Raw genomic sequence first — 13,272 nt, 5'->3', positions numbered from 1 at the left:
ATGGAGGCCGAGCTTCCCAAGGAGACGCAGCAAATCGACAGGTTTCTTCAGGCTTTCGCGAATCGCTACCACGAGTGTAATCCTGGGATCTACTCCACACCCGACCAGGCATACTTCATAGCCTTCTCATTGCTCATCCTCCATACAGACGTCTTCAACAAGAACAACAAATACAAGATGCAGAAGCCTGACTACTTGAAGAACACCCGCGGCGAGGGTATTTTTGATGATGTGCTGGAATGTTTTTACGATAATATTACATATACCCCTTTTATCCATGTCGAGGATGATTTCGATGTCAACGGCGAACGCCTCGGCCACAAAATAACGAAGAAGAAGACGGCGGTTTTCCCTAACGGTACACCAGAGTCGCTTAAAAGATCGAAAGATCCCATCGACCCCTACACCATAATCCTAGATGGGAAGCTAGATTCCTTACGACCGCCGCTCAAGGATCAAATCCCACTCGAGGAACATTTTAGCTACATCGGTTCTGCAAAGAGCTTGAATGTAAAAGAGCTTCAGAAAACGTTCTTCCGGACAGGTGTGCTTCAGATTGTCTCGGCTAGATCTAGACCCGACGCATTCATGACGGAGAAGACTCTGTCCAACCCACAAGAGGCCCATCCTGGTATCGTGGATATCAAAGTAACGAAAGTCGGTATATTGTGGAGGAAAGACCAGAAGAAGAAGAAGGCACGGTCTCCGTGGCAAGAATGGGGTGCAATCCTTACAGGCGCCCAGCTCTACTTCTTTCGTAATACGGCATGGATCAAGAATCTTATGCATCAGTACGAGACTCATCTCAAGTCCGGTCACGACGGGAGCCCTCTTACGTTCAACCCACCTCTCGAGCAGTTCAAGCCCGATGCTTTAATGTCGACAGACGGAGCCGTGGCACTGTGGGACATGTCCTACAAGAAACACAAGAATTCCTTCGTGTATGTGAGGCACGGCGGCCTTGAGGAGATCCTCCTGGCTCAAAGTGAGGACGACAGGAATGACTGGCTGGCAAAGCTGAATTATGCTGCCGCGTTCAGGACTTCTGGTGTCCGCATGCGCGGGCTCATTGGCGGCGGTTACGAGGGTCAGGGCCGGCGTGCTATCAGGAGGCTTGAAAGCAGTGAGGTGACTCAGGTCATTCAAACCCCTACTGGTGAAGTCAGCATCAACCGCAGCCGCATCGATCAGAAGATGGCTCAAGAAATATTAGTTGCGCGCCGCGAGGTAATGGAACAACGAATCAGCGAGGCAGAGGAGAAGCTCCAGTCAGCACAAAAGCATTTGGATAGTCAGTTACAAAACGCCCGCCATCTGATAATTCTGGCGCCCATCCAAGAGAAGACCCGAGACGCGGTTCGGGGCGGCGCTGCCAAAATCATAGCCCAGCTCAAGTGGTCGCGTACAGAGATCTGGAGGCTGAAGTGTCATCGAGACATTCTGCAGCTTGATTTGCAGGAAGATAAGGATGTGAATGGCGACCTCAGCGAGTTTATGCCGGAATCGACCACGCCGGCAGAACCACCAGTCCTCTCCCACAAACAGTCAAGAGCGAGCTCCAGATTCAGCCAGCAGCAAAGTCCTCATTCCCCTGCTCCGCCCGTGCCTACTCCGGCGAATAATTCGCTCGAGCCAGAGTCCCCGGTAACCGATTTCTTCCAAACCCCGCCAACCAGCTCCGCGGGCCCAACATTGCCGCAAATACAGCAACCTAAAGACGGGGTGGCTATCAGTCCTGAGCGACCGGGCATGAGAAAATCTTCCATATCAAGTGCAACATCATCTCACCTTGCAGTCGGGCCCTCGGCAACACGCATCCCATCTCATTTGTCGACAGAAAGAGAAAGAAGGGCGTACGAAGAACATCCAGAGGAGGATGAAGGCGAGCGGCACGTACTTGAACAGGCCGGTCTACTCGAAATCGAGCCATCGCATACACCAGACCATCGCCCTACGTCGTCTCTCATGGCATCCGATGACACGCCTGAGCGATCCAAGAGGAACAGCGCAGCTGTCGCCGACAAGGATAAGCTCGAACGTAGCAAGATTCGGCGTAGCCTGCAGCGCACCCTCAGGGAGGGTGCAGGCCATCTTTCCCATCACCGGGGGCGGAAAGGGAAAGACTCGGCTTCCAGCGGAGGCCTAGCCGATGACACTGCTCGTGAAGACGTTTTGGCTAGAGCTGGAAGTTTCACAGTGCACGGTAAGAAGGCGTCGGTCATCGAATTCGGTTCCAGCCTCCAGAACATGACATCAGAGGATCGCATACGTCATCGTAAGCAATCTGCCGTTGACGATCCGATCTTGTCGCCAGCCAGCGTCGACGATGATTTCCATTCCATCATAGAAATGCCCATCCACGGCCCAAAGGAACGCCGGGGATCGGCCGCTAGTGCCAGCACCGCTACCGCCCGGTCATTCCGCGAGCTACATAGAAAGTACTCTACGCACCGTGGCCTCACGGTTCCCTCGGACGACGACAGCGATGCGGCACATAGCTTTTCCGAGGGTCGCCGTAGCCCGCTACCCCCTGTGGAGGATGGGTCGGCAGACGAGGAGGAGGATGACGAAGACGGTAGAGATGAAGAGAAGACGGGTCTCGGGCTCGACATGAATGTGCCGAGGCAGGCGCAGTTCTATACCCCGGAGCCCCCCAGCTCGCCGGTAGACGAAACGGACGAGGATAATCAAACAGGCACAAACGACAAGAACGATACTGCTGAGCGGCTCCCTAGCCCGCCCATACAGGCGGTCAGGGCCTAGCTAATGGCATAACTGTTGGAAGACTTGGCCCTTGCCCAATCCCCTCGTTCAGCAGTGTAAGCCTATGTCGTTGGGTCAAAGGGGAAGGCTAAGGAACGAGAAAGAGTAGGGGGAACCTGGAAGCCCAACTATTGCAACAGTCATTCCAACCAGCAGGCGGGCGTGTTCTATGTCTTTCTTTTCCTTCTTCTTTCCGACCGGCTTCACAGGACCCCCATTGGCCTGTATTTCCTATTTCTACTTGAAGGACCAAAAAAGGAATAATGAAAAAGGGGGAAGCAAGTCGTTTTCCCGTGTCTGCAACAGTCGAGAGCGTCCCTTTGTCCATTACGGCGAAATGGATAACGGATGGATGGATACACGAATGGATAGGGGCTCTTGGGAGGGAGCGAGCCTATTCGTCGGACACAGACAAGTCCATTCTGATAACTTATTGTACATAGATCTCTCAGGATGAGCTCAAAACTCACTTGCTCTAATCGCTTCAAAGGTATCGCGGCGGATGAAGACAAAGTTCATATCATAGACATACCCACAATCAACGAATTTTCTTCTCAACCATGTCATGTCCTATTTTGAAGGGTTTGCAGTGCGAGATAGATCTAATTGACTTCGGGCCAAGCAAGAGGGAGGCACTCAGCATTATTTCTTGCCCTTCTTCTTTTTCTTGTTGCCGCCACCCTGAGGTGCCTTCTCAACCTTGACGGCACCTGCTCCGCCAACGAGCTCGAGCATCTCCTCCTTGACCACGCCGCCCTGTGTGGCTTCTTGGGCGCGCTTCTTGCCCTTCTTGCCCTTGGGGCGGTACGTGCTGCGGTCGCGCAGGGGCAACCAGCGCTCGGGGTCGGGCTGCTTGCCCTCCTCGTAGTCTTTGGGCAGCCTCTTCTTCTTCTTGCGCCGCTTAGACGCCTGGTCGGCGTCTGCATCCGCCCCCCTCTTCTTGCTCAGAGGAGCCGTCATGGCAGTAGCGACGGAGGCAACGCCGGCTTCTAAGAGCGCCTGTGTGTCGATGCCGGACGTGAGCCTATCCACGGCCGTCAGATGCTGCAGATAGGGCTCGATCTTGGCGTAGTCGGTGGTGGCGTAGGACGCCACCAGGCCGGCAATGGCGGCCTTGTCGTTCTCGCATTTAGACACAAGGTTCTCGAACGTTGCGCCGGCCGAGGCCAGGTCCTCGGCGCTGGAGGACTTCAGAAGCTCGACGCCGGCTTCTCGCAGCAAAGGCATGGCGGAGTCGTCCGATTTCGACCGCCAATGCTTCGAGGCCCTCGCGAGCTCTGTACGTATCGAGTGCTGGCGGCCTTGCTGGCGGTACAGGGACACGGCTACAGCAACCAGGCCGGGCGCATACCGGACATCTTCATGGTCGGGTGTCGTAGCCGTTTCCAGGCGCCGTAGGAAGGTTTGCAAGAGGTTGAGCGCAGGTCCAGGGTTCTGTGTCTGTACGTAAAGCTGAATGATGGTCAGGAGTAGACCAATATCTGTAGGTCGCTTCTCCAAAATAGGAAGGATCTCTCGGATGGCATCTTTGCCCGTTTGCATGTGGGCATGCGCAGCAGCGCTGATTACACCCAGGGAGGCAATCTCGGTCGATGCCGTCGGACTAGTTGCGCTGGAGATCTTCTTGGAAGTGGCGGACTCGACACCATCGAACTTTTGGGATTGCAGATCAAGCGCGTAGTGATTGCGTCCTAACACAACAGCTTGGTAACCGAACATCTTGTCGTTGCCAGCCAAATTTGTGGAAGACTCGATCAAGCGACTGGTAAGGTAAGGGTTCTGTCCCTCTGCACCGATCGCCATCGCATTGTTTTGAGCGACAACCCTCGTTGGCGCTTCCGGGATACTAGATATTGTGTAAGCCCAGAATGGTCAAATGTATGCACAGCACGTATAACCTACTCTGCTACAACGATAGACTTCTGTAGCGCCGCAGCCTCGGCAACCTTTCCGAGTCGTGTGAGGACGTAGGTGTGCTGCACCATGATAGGAAGCAGCTCAGCCTTCTTCTCTTCGTCGGTCAGGTCCTCGTTTGCATTGCAAAGATCTCTTGCTCGCTTCAACAGTACGGACGCTTTGCTGAGGTCGCCGCGCGCCACACAGCCGCAAGCGGCGTTGTAGGCCGTTTCAAACGCTTCCAAGACGTCATTGGAGGGCTTTCTCTCCTCGTCGTTCAAGAGGTGTCCCTTACCCTCCCATTCCAGCTGTGCACTCGTGGCGAGGGTGTTGATTTTCAGGTCGTTCTCTTCGCCATCGCGGCCCTCGCCGTCGTCGGGGAGTTGTCGGTAGATGACAGCGGCGTCCTGGAACTTCTCGGCACGGTAGGCGACTTGGGCGGCGAGGTGGCGAAGGGCTCGAGTAGGTTCGTCGGTGGACTTGATCAGCTTCTCGGCGTCGTCCAGCTTGCCGGTCTTGTACAGAGCGTAGGCCTTCTCCAGCAGGCATTCCTTCTCCAGCTTGTCGCCTCCCTCGGCGACGCAACGGAGGGCGTCATCGAAGCGGTCAAGCTTCAGCAGGGCGACAAGACGGGTGTGCTGGGCCTGCAGATCGGACTTGGAGGCTTTCACGGCGGCGTTGGCGGCCTTGAGGATCTCGTCGTGGTCTTGGATGGAGGAAGCCCGTAGCAGCGAGGCGAGGGCTGCCGCGGGGTCAGACATTGTCTGGTTGGTTGGTTGGGTTTCGGGTGCGCGCACGCGACAGGTGGCGCAAATCCGTCTCTCGTGTAGACAGGACACGAACAACTATCTGAGATGACGTTGGGTGGGAATACGGACACAGACACACACACAGGCTGTGGTGGATACGTTGTTCAGAACACACTCAGCTGCTCAAGGAAGGTCCCGTTAATTGGCGAGGGGTGAGAAGGCGAGATATTCGATGCCAAGCCCTGAAATTCAATCGATAAAAGATCCCAGATCCAATTGCTTGTCCGATGGTGGGGCCGCTTGCCCGCTTGCCCGCTTCCCCCCAATCCCCCAACTATGTATGTATGTATGTATGTATGTATGTATGTATGTCCATATCCATTCCATATCCGTATCCAAAGCCTCAAAGAAAAAGGGTTTAGGTATATATATATATACATAAATATATGTATATCGCACCCTTTTAGTCTTCCCTACCTCGGCCACCAAAGATGCGCTTGAGAAACCCGCGTTTCTCCTTCGGCGCCGGCGCCATATACGCATGCAATGGATACACGGGCCGCACAGTATATCCATCTACCTGGCTGCCATCTGACGAATAAACAAGCCGGGATCGGCGGTGCGCTATCTCTCCCAGCTTAGTACTGTCCGAAGAAGTGGTCAAGTAGGATATTCGATGCTGGTCGTATCTAGAATGTCTGTCGTGGAGAGTGCCAGAGTCGTGCTCGGCCTTCTTCGGGCTCTTTTGTCGCGGCCTTTTGCTACGGGTCCTTTCGCCACTTGAAGTTGCACCAGCGTGTCGTCGGCTACGAGAACTTTCTCCAGATGCGTCACTATCAGTCTCCCGAGAACGTTGCCGCCGGGCCTTCTTTCGGTCGCTGCCGCTGTCGCTGCCGCCTCTCCGACTCCCTGAAATGGGCCGCCGGTGTTCGTGGAACAAACTGCTTGAGCTGCCTAGTCGCAGCGACAATTGCTCCATTGTCCGGATGGCATCGACTCTGGAAGCGTTCGACAAGGACATCAACGACTCGTAGTCAAGCACTGGCTTCTGGGTCTTCACCATGCCGAGCAAGTTCATAATGGCGGCCTTCAACTTCTCCAGAATCCGACGGATGGCAGCCTTGGAGGGAGCTATGAGCAGGACTTAGCAAGCCGTCTTGATCCAACCAAATAGCCACATCCTAGTCTATACTCACCGTCGCCTTTCTCTAGACGATTGCCGCCTTTTGAGAGTTTGGAAGAATACGCTTTCCGAATCTGAGAACGATCCGAGCGTATGAAACCTCGAAGACGGGCATTTTCCTTGCTTGCGGCGGATGATGCTGTGTCGTCGGATCCGCCGTGCCCCTTGAAGGCCTTTAACAGGCCAAGACATCTCGTGTAAGTGTCGAGTAGGGCCGATACGCTTTCGCCAAAACCACCCATTGAGATTGAGATAGAGACAGAGATCGATTCACTTGTGATGACTGCGATTCCGCGATGCAGGATGTAAGCTACTGAGAACCAGAACCCCGAAAGCCTAGGATGTATTGTATGTGTTGTATGGAAGCTCTCGTGTTGACCAACCCCTGGGTGCGTGCGGGGTCTATCCGCTGTGCCATTCGTTAACCGCCGTCGCACCGATGCTCACACAGGCCACGACGGCCAATCAACCGCCTACCAATGGGTTTGGCAAGAAAAGACGAGGCTTGGCATTTCCCCCAAAACATCATCCGACGCAGCCCCAGCCGAGGAGACAATCGCATGTGGTTTTTGCATCTTTTCAAGAGGCAGTACAGGAGGGAGTGGGATGTTGAATCGTCCTGTGTTTCGAAGATGCTGCTTGTACACACCCCACCTCATCTTGGGGGCATCGGCCCATAGTATATGCAATTCCTCTTCGTGGCATGTGCGACATGCAGTCATCTATGCCCTTTGCAAGCGGTGTAACATCAAGCGTGGGGGTAAGTCAGTAGGTGTAGGATATTATAGACAAAGAAGCGATGTGCATGAAGAGATGGGCCTGGAATGTCCTCCTTCAGCTGCAAGCAATGTGTAGCATGTTGAAGCATCCAAGACTCCATCCATCTCAGAATCCCTCTCTCTTATCGAAGGTGTTTGCTGTTCAACCAAAAGACATGAACAGGTGCCAACTCTCCTGCGTGGCCGATCGACTTGTATCATTGGCTGCAAGCCAAAGCCAGTATTGCAAGGTATCGGCTGACATGAGACATGAGTCCTACATACATATGTAGGCGTGCATATTAATAAGGCATAGGCCAGGTAGGCATGTAGATAAGGGACGGCCGCGGGGGCGTGTGTAGCACCGCATTAGAGAAGCCCTTTTCGCCCTTTTCGGTATCAGGAACCATTGCCTTGCCGCATGTCGCTGGACTGATTGATACCGCGGAAGGGATATCCCGATTCATGGATGCACCTGTCACCTACCCATTGCTGCTGGATGAATAACGAGCGACACCATAGACGGCTGAGATAGTCACCACCAGCAAGCAGTGTGCAGCTGCTTTCCTGTTTTGCTTTTAATGGAGCAACCCGGAATCCCGAGATAGTATTTCGTTGCTCAATGCGGCGTGCCAACTCAAGCACCGCGTTCATGTACACACATGGCTGCATGGACCTGGGTTGAGTTCGAAGGTGAACTCTTTGGAACAGGGTGAGAGCTTCCATCTTGCGAAAAGCTGCCCGTTTTCCGCTAGGATATGCCGTAACAATTCACTCGAATCCTCTGCAGCGAGAGGCCCTCCAGGCCACTTGTGCACATATGGCTTCATGACCATCAAAACTTGCTGAATCCACTGAGCGGCTCTGCTCTCCTCGATCCTCCCCGCGTCCACCATCCGCTGCTTCAGATCCTCCGTATGCTGGTCTGTCTCAAATGCAGCATGCAGCAACGCCAAGAGCGTGTGTGATGGCACGGCATATTCCAGATTGCACATGCGGATGCCCGCCGTTTCTTTCGCCGCAACAGCCGCCAGGAATGCGATCTCCTCCTCACTTCCGACTTCAGGCTCCCATCCTCTCCGCCACGTCTGCACATCCACCCCGCCGTTTGGCCACCCGCACCAGTGGACCTCGCTTTGGCGCGTCCCGTCCAAATCCGGCTCGAGAGGCGGCGCGTCCATCGAGCGCTGCCATCGTTCTCGCGAGTAGTGCGCTTCCCATGCCCAGGTATCCAAGCCTCCTTCCGCGACAGCGATACCGAAGTTGTTGGGATTCCAAGGCTCACTGCGGCTGGAGAGCCGGTCGGGAGAATCCATCTTCATGTACTTGAGCCAGAAGGAGGCTTGCGTCTCCGAGTAAGATTGAACACCTGGATGGCCTTCCCGTAGGTGCGAGATGGTGCGCTCGAGGGTAGAATGGGCTAACTGCGTCATGGCGGCCACGGTGAGCGTTGGTTGCCGGCGGCGCGTCCGCACGGCATTATGTGCCCAGCGAGGGAGCTTGGTGAAGTGGCCGGTCCCCTTCTGCCGTGGCAGACCCAGCGGATCGCTCGAGTCTGGTAGGTCTTGCAAGTCAGGGAGGCGGTAGAAGCGAGCCGAGGTGGCCTGCGCAAGGAGGGCCGGCGAGTAGTATTGCCTCCATGCGTCATGCTTGAGCAACGGATGGTGCTGGACGTAGAACGACTCAAAGTCGTCGGCTAGGGGTAAGTCGCCTTCGAGTTGGTCGGAGGAACGATATATGCCAGCTGCTATTTGGGCTAGATAAAAGACGTCCAGAGTGCTTTTTTGATTACTGTTAAACTTCTCTTCTTTGCCGGAGTATAACGTGCAAGCATGCAACTACTTCTGCTCAGGAGTCGTACCGATTGAATTTTAAATCTGCTTGGCCAAATGACCATCCGCGCGCGTGAAGTTGGTCGACAACATCGAACACGCCGTTGCCATCCCACAACCCTTCATCCAAATAGACAAATGCCATTCGCAACACCAGATCATGGCAGTCAACCGGCACCTCCCCGTCTTCAGCATTTGCGCGAAATGCTTCAGCACTCATGGCTCACAATACTGGCCAAGTTCAAGATGTGAGAGATCCTGGAAGGTCACCTTAGCTCCCCGCCATGTGACGATGCACGCAAACGGGGGTTGTTAGCAAGCCCGCCGGCATCCGACAACGATATGCCCAATGGTCCAAGCTTCCTTTGTATACTCTGTCAACTGAACAATATCACCACTGCATATGATCCAACGAGGGTACCGGTACCCTGCTAAGTCATCCAGTGCTTACACCAACTCCATCGGCAAGAAGGCCATTCGTGTAAACACAGCTTATCTCCTTGACGAGCTGCCCTGTTACTTAGTAGCTGCAAGTCATGTCCCAACAGTCGGTTTCATCATGCGGGCTGACTTTGATAGACACCCCCATCGCTTGCAAGGTAATAACAGCACTGACCGCGCCACCGAAAGCAATGCCAGAGAGCAAGCGACGCAGAGAGCCCGAGGCGCCCCTGGTTATTAACATCCACATGCAGGCCTGCAGTCGAATACATCCGGTTGATGCGCGCAGCTGCAACTTGCTTGTGGTAGGTTGCATTCAGGGATTGGACTCAGTTGCATGTATGTACGAATCTGCTCGCCCGGGCTGGTTCTGCCGCCCAAATTTGCCCGCACTCGGCTGGGGAGGGTGGGATTTCCCCAGCGGACGAATCAGGACAAACCAGATGTCTTGTCCTTATCTACCGTGGCCGACGGACCCCCACACTCCAGGCATTTCGTCCTGTCAAAGACCCGCGGGAACCCATGTGGCTGTCCTGTGCGTTTCCCATGGTACCGCCAGTTGCTGATAAAGTCGCATGCCGACCTGGGTGGTAGGTGGTCTTGGGGGGGGCACCTTCGGGGAGCACCTTGGAAGGGCCAACTTGGTTTGTCTTGCGAGGCAGGTCGAACCTGACGGCCTGCAGGCTTTTCTTGTGCCGCTTTTGGGACTTAGTTCCGTACCTGGGCCATCCTCTTCCCCCTTTATCTTCATGCCTAGGTACAGACAGTGCTTAGCGGCTTTCCTCTCCTGCGAGCAAGTACTAATAGTTGCTGCGACAGCTATGCGCATACCCTCCGCCCCCCCTCTTATGATGCCATCTCGCCCCCTGCCCATCTCTTGGTTTTCTGATATCAACATGTGTTTCGGCTCCGTCTAGCCTATCGGTTGTTCTAGTGTGGGCCGAGTGTCATGTTTCTTTGGCGAACGAGACTTTGTTCAAATAGCCCGCACAACCGTCCCGTCTCTGCCCTGTAAAAGTCATTGGTTACCCTCTCCCACTCGACGTCGTTACGTGATTTCTAGCTCTGGTACCTGATTGCCGGTACCTATTGCCCATTCCAAGCATCCAAGACGTGCTATAGAGACGGAAAGTGATCTGTCATCTGCTTGCTGATAACAGCACTCGAGGATGCTGGAGAAATAATACTGAGGCCACGGCTGGACCCAATACTCCCTTTTCCGAATTTCACTCTCCAAGCCTCCCCGTCTACCTCCCTCGTAATAATATCCCATACAAATCTTGAGGGCCCTCTCCAGGTCATTGCCCCATCTCATACACACGGTCTATTCCATGGACGACGCATATCGCGTCACCATCGCTTTATCGTGGCCACACTATGATCAAACATAACACCCCCTTATGAGCCAGGAACCCGACATCGGATTGAATCGGAGTGGAACGACGACAACTTCGAGCTCTTCAGCTTGGGGGCCTGTATAGCGAAGTATTCAACACAGACATACGGAATGACTACACCAAGCCCGCCGCCCCCAGGACAGGGGCCAGCGCCACAGGCCGGTGAAGCCCAATTGCCCAGCGGCCAATGTCGGTACATTCTTCTGAACCCAGAAATCAAGGGCCATCGATGCGCATGTGTTGGCTTTACACTGAACCGCGCCCTCCCATCTGTGATGTGCGAGTGTGGACACTTGTCGTGCTATCATATCAAGGAGGCCGAACGTCCTGTGGACAAGACCCTTGTGGAACACCTTTCACATCGTATTCGGATCTTGGAAGAGCAACTCGATCGGGAGACTCAGGGCGGCCTTGGCAGTGCTTTGGGTGACACGCTCAAGCGACTGGGCCAGCTTGAGGAGCAGTTTGAAAAGAGCAAGGACGAGATTGCCCACGAGAGCCGTGGACTCTATAGGCAAATTTCTCGCGTCTGGCAAACTGTAGACCAGCTTGCGAAACGCGAGGTGGTATCGAACGACCGCTTGGCCGAACATGATGGGCAAATAACCAGGCACAACGCCGAGATACAAAGAATTGGGGACCGGCTCATGGAAACCGACGACGCAGCAATCGAACTAGAAGAGCGTGTGGATCGTCTGGAAGCTTCATCCGACGATGAAGACGATGTCTGTCGCCGCGGGACCGATGGAGTGGCCCAACGCCCAAGGAGTATCGAATCCGTGGAGCCGGAACAGTCGAAGCCGCTCTCAGTGTCACTAGATAGCAGTACGTCCTCTGCCCCTTTGGACCGCCAAAACGACGGGCAGCCCCATGATCGGACGCGTGGTGCGCCATGGACTGTTCACGTATCGTTGTTGCCGTCATCATCGCAGCCATTTCCCTTTGAGAAGGACACCACAGCCTACAAGCGATGCCTATCACGGGGCCTTCACCAGATGATAGCCGTCCCCGGAACGGATAGCGACTCTTTCGTCACGACGGTATCGCGAGCTTTCGGCGATCTTCTCAAGGGAAGAACCTGGGTGCCTCTCCAAGCACGTCTTTGCGACGCACAGATCTTGCAGGGTCTGCCTATGTTGCGTCCTCTCGACGCATCCCTCATTGGCGAGAAATACGACACCGACTTTCTTCGCACACACTGCGCAGTGTGCGGTCCCAACGGAAGGCTGGACTCGCTGTACATAGCCATGGCGTCGGATACCATTTCATGGCACTTCCTGCGCCGGCAGCCCTGTTATTTGGAGGGGCTCGAAGAAAGCTGGACCTACGACGAGTACCTCGACCCAGACGATCGATTCGAAGATGGCGAGGAGAAAGGCCGACCGTCGGCCGGCGATATCCTGCCCACACTGCCGACTCTCAAGAGAGCGGCCTCGGAGATGTCACGGACGCCAAGCTTCAGCTCCGGCTCGGGAGTCCTGGAACCCGAGGGGTCACGGCCCAAAGTGGCGCGAACTACATGCATTACGGTTCCGATAGAGATACACAGGCGGGTGGAAACGGTCTAGGAAATAGGGTTTAAGGTTCTTGACAGCGACGAGATTAGATTGCGCGAAACGGGCCAAAGTAGAGGCTATAGATCCGATGGTGTTTCCGGAGGTCGGCGCACAAGATACCTGGAAATGTGCTCCGTTGGCGGGCTCTGCTCCTTCTTTTTCTATGGGGTTACTTGGTGAATCGCATCAACTCTGCGACATAAGCAAAAGGAACTAAAGAGGAAAGAAAACAAACCAAAACAAAAGCATGATCTACGAAGTCTCACTCGTCAAAGGACCGACGAGTCAAGTGAGCCAGCAACCCTGGCACCTGGCTTTGAATACAAACTTGCCTTGTGGATGGAAAGTACATGTAGAGAGGCCATAGAAGCCATCAGTTGCATATGGACGGCCTAACAGCGGAAGCTCCCGCCCACTACCGGTCGCATTACTTCCCTGGACCTGGGAGGCGTACGAGGCGTACGACAATCTAGCAGGCTAGTGCACAGTAGCAGCGGCGTAGCAAGGACTTGGTTGATTGAGCACAGGTGGGGTTGAGCACTGGACTTCTTCCAATAGAGGACCGGCAAGGGAAGCTCTTCGTCGGCCAGCGTCGACGATTGCTTCAGCCTTCCCTTATTCCCCATACAATCAGTCGCGACCAAACATCTGACTTATCATTATCTACCCCCGGATCGCTAGTCGGCAGTGCTTTTAT

At 54.6% G+C, this 13,272-nt stretch overlaps 5 protein-coding genes across 5 annotated transcripts; 2 read left to right on the top strand and 3 right to left on the bottom strand.

The window, feature by feature from the left end:
- On the top strand, positions 1-2,763 carry PG998_007425 (uncharacterized protein; the record flags this gene model as incomplete). Its single annotated transcript, XM_066874241.1, has 1 exon — positions 1-2,763. One exon carries the CDS (start codon positions 1-3, stop codon positions 2,761-2,763), a length of 2,763 nt encoding a protein of 920 aa, XP_066730186.1.
- Positions 2,764-3,405: 642 nt separating this feature from the next.
- Positions 3,406-5,420, bottom strand: PG998_007424 (uncharacterized protein; the record flags this gene model as incomplete). Its single annotated transcript, XM_066874240.1, has 2 exons — positions 3,406-4,609; positions 4,666-5,420. 2 exons carry the CDS (start codon positions 5,418-5,420, stop codon positions 3,406-3,408), a joined length of 1,959 nt encoding a protein of 652 aa, XP_066730185.1.
- A 451-nt stretch (positions 5,421-5,871) lies between these two features.
- Positions 5,872-6,833, bottom strand: PG998_007423 (uncharacterized protein; the record flags this gene model as incomplete). Its single annotated transcript, XM_066874239.1, has 2 exons — positions 5,872-6,539; positions 6,605-6,833. The coding sequence occupies 2 exons, from the start codon at positions 6,831-6,833 to the stop codon at positions 5,872-5,874; spliced, it is 897 nt and encodes a 298-aa protein (XP_066730184.1).
- A 1,166-nt stretch (positions 6,834-7,999) lies between these two features.
- PG998_007422 (uncharacterized protein) lies at positions 8,000-9,401 on the bottom strand (the record flags this gene model as incomplete). The annotated part of the gene is made up of 2 exons (XM_066874238.1): positions 8,000-9,140; positions 9,211-9,401. The coding sequence occupies 2 exons, from the start codon at positions 9,399-9,401 to the stop codon at positions 8,000-8,002; spliced, it is 1,332 nt and encodes a 443-aa protein (XP_066730183.1).
- A 1,728-nt stretch (positions 9,402-11,129) lies between these two features.
- Positions 11,130-12,587, top strand: PG998_007421 (uncharacterized protein; the record flags this gene model as incomplete). Its single annotated transcript, XM_066874237.1, has 1 exon — positions 11,130-12,587. One exon carries the CDS (start codon positions 11,130-11,132, stop codon positions 12,585-12,587), a length of 1,458 nt encoding a protein of 485 aa, XP_066730182.1.
- Positions 12,588-13,272: the final 685 nt, after the last annotated feature.

This window comes from Apiospora kogelbergensis (genome assembly GCF_038363985.1).
Source record: "Apiospora kogelbergensis strain CBS 113332 chromosome Unknown utg000005l_segment0_segment0, whole genome shotgun sequence".
Taxonomy (NCBI): domain Eukaryota; kingdom Fungi; phylum Ascomycota; class Sordariomycetes; order Amphisphaeriales; family Apiosporaceae; genus Apiospora; species Apiospora kogelbergensis.
This window is presented reverse-complemented; position numbering and strand designations above follow the sequence as displayed.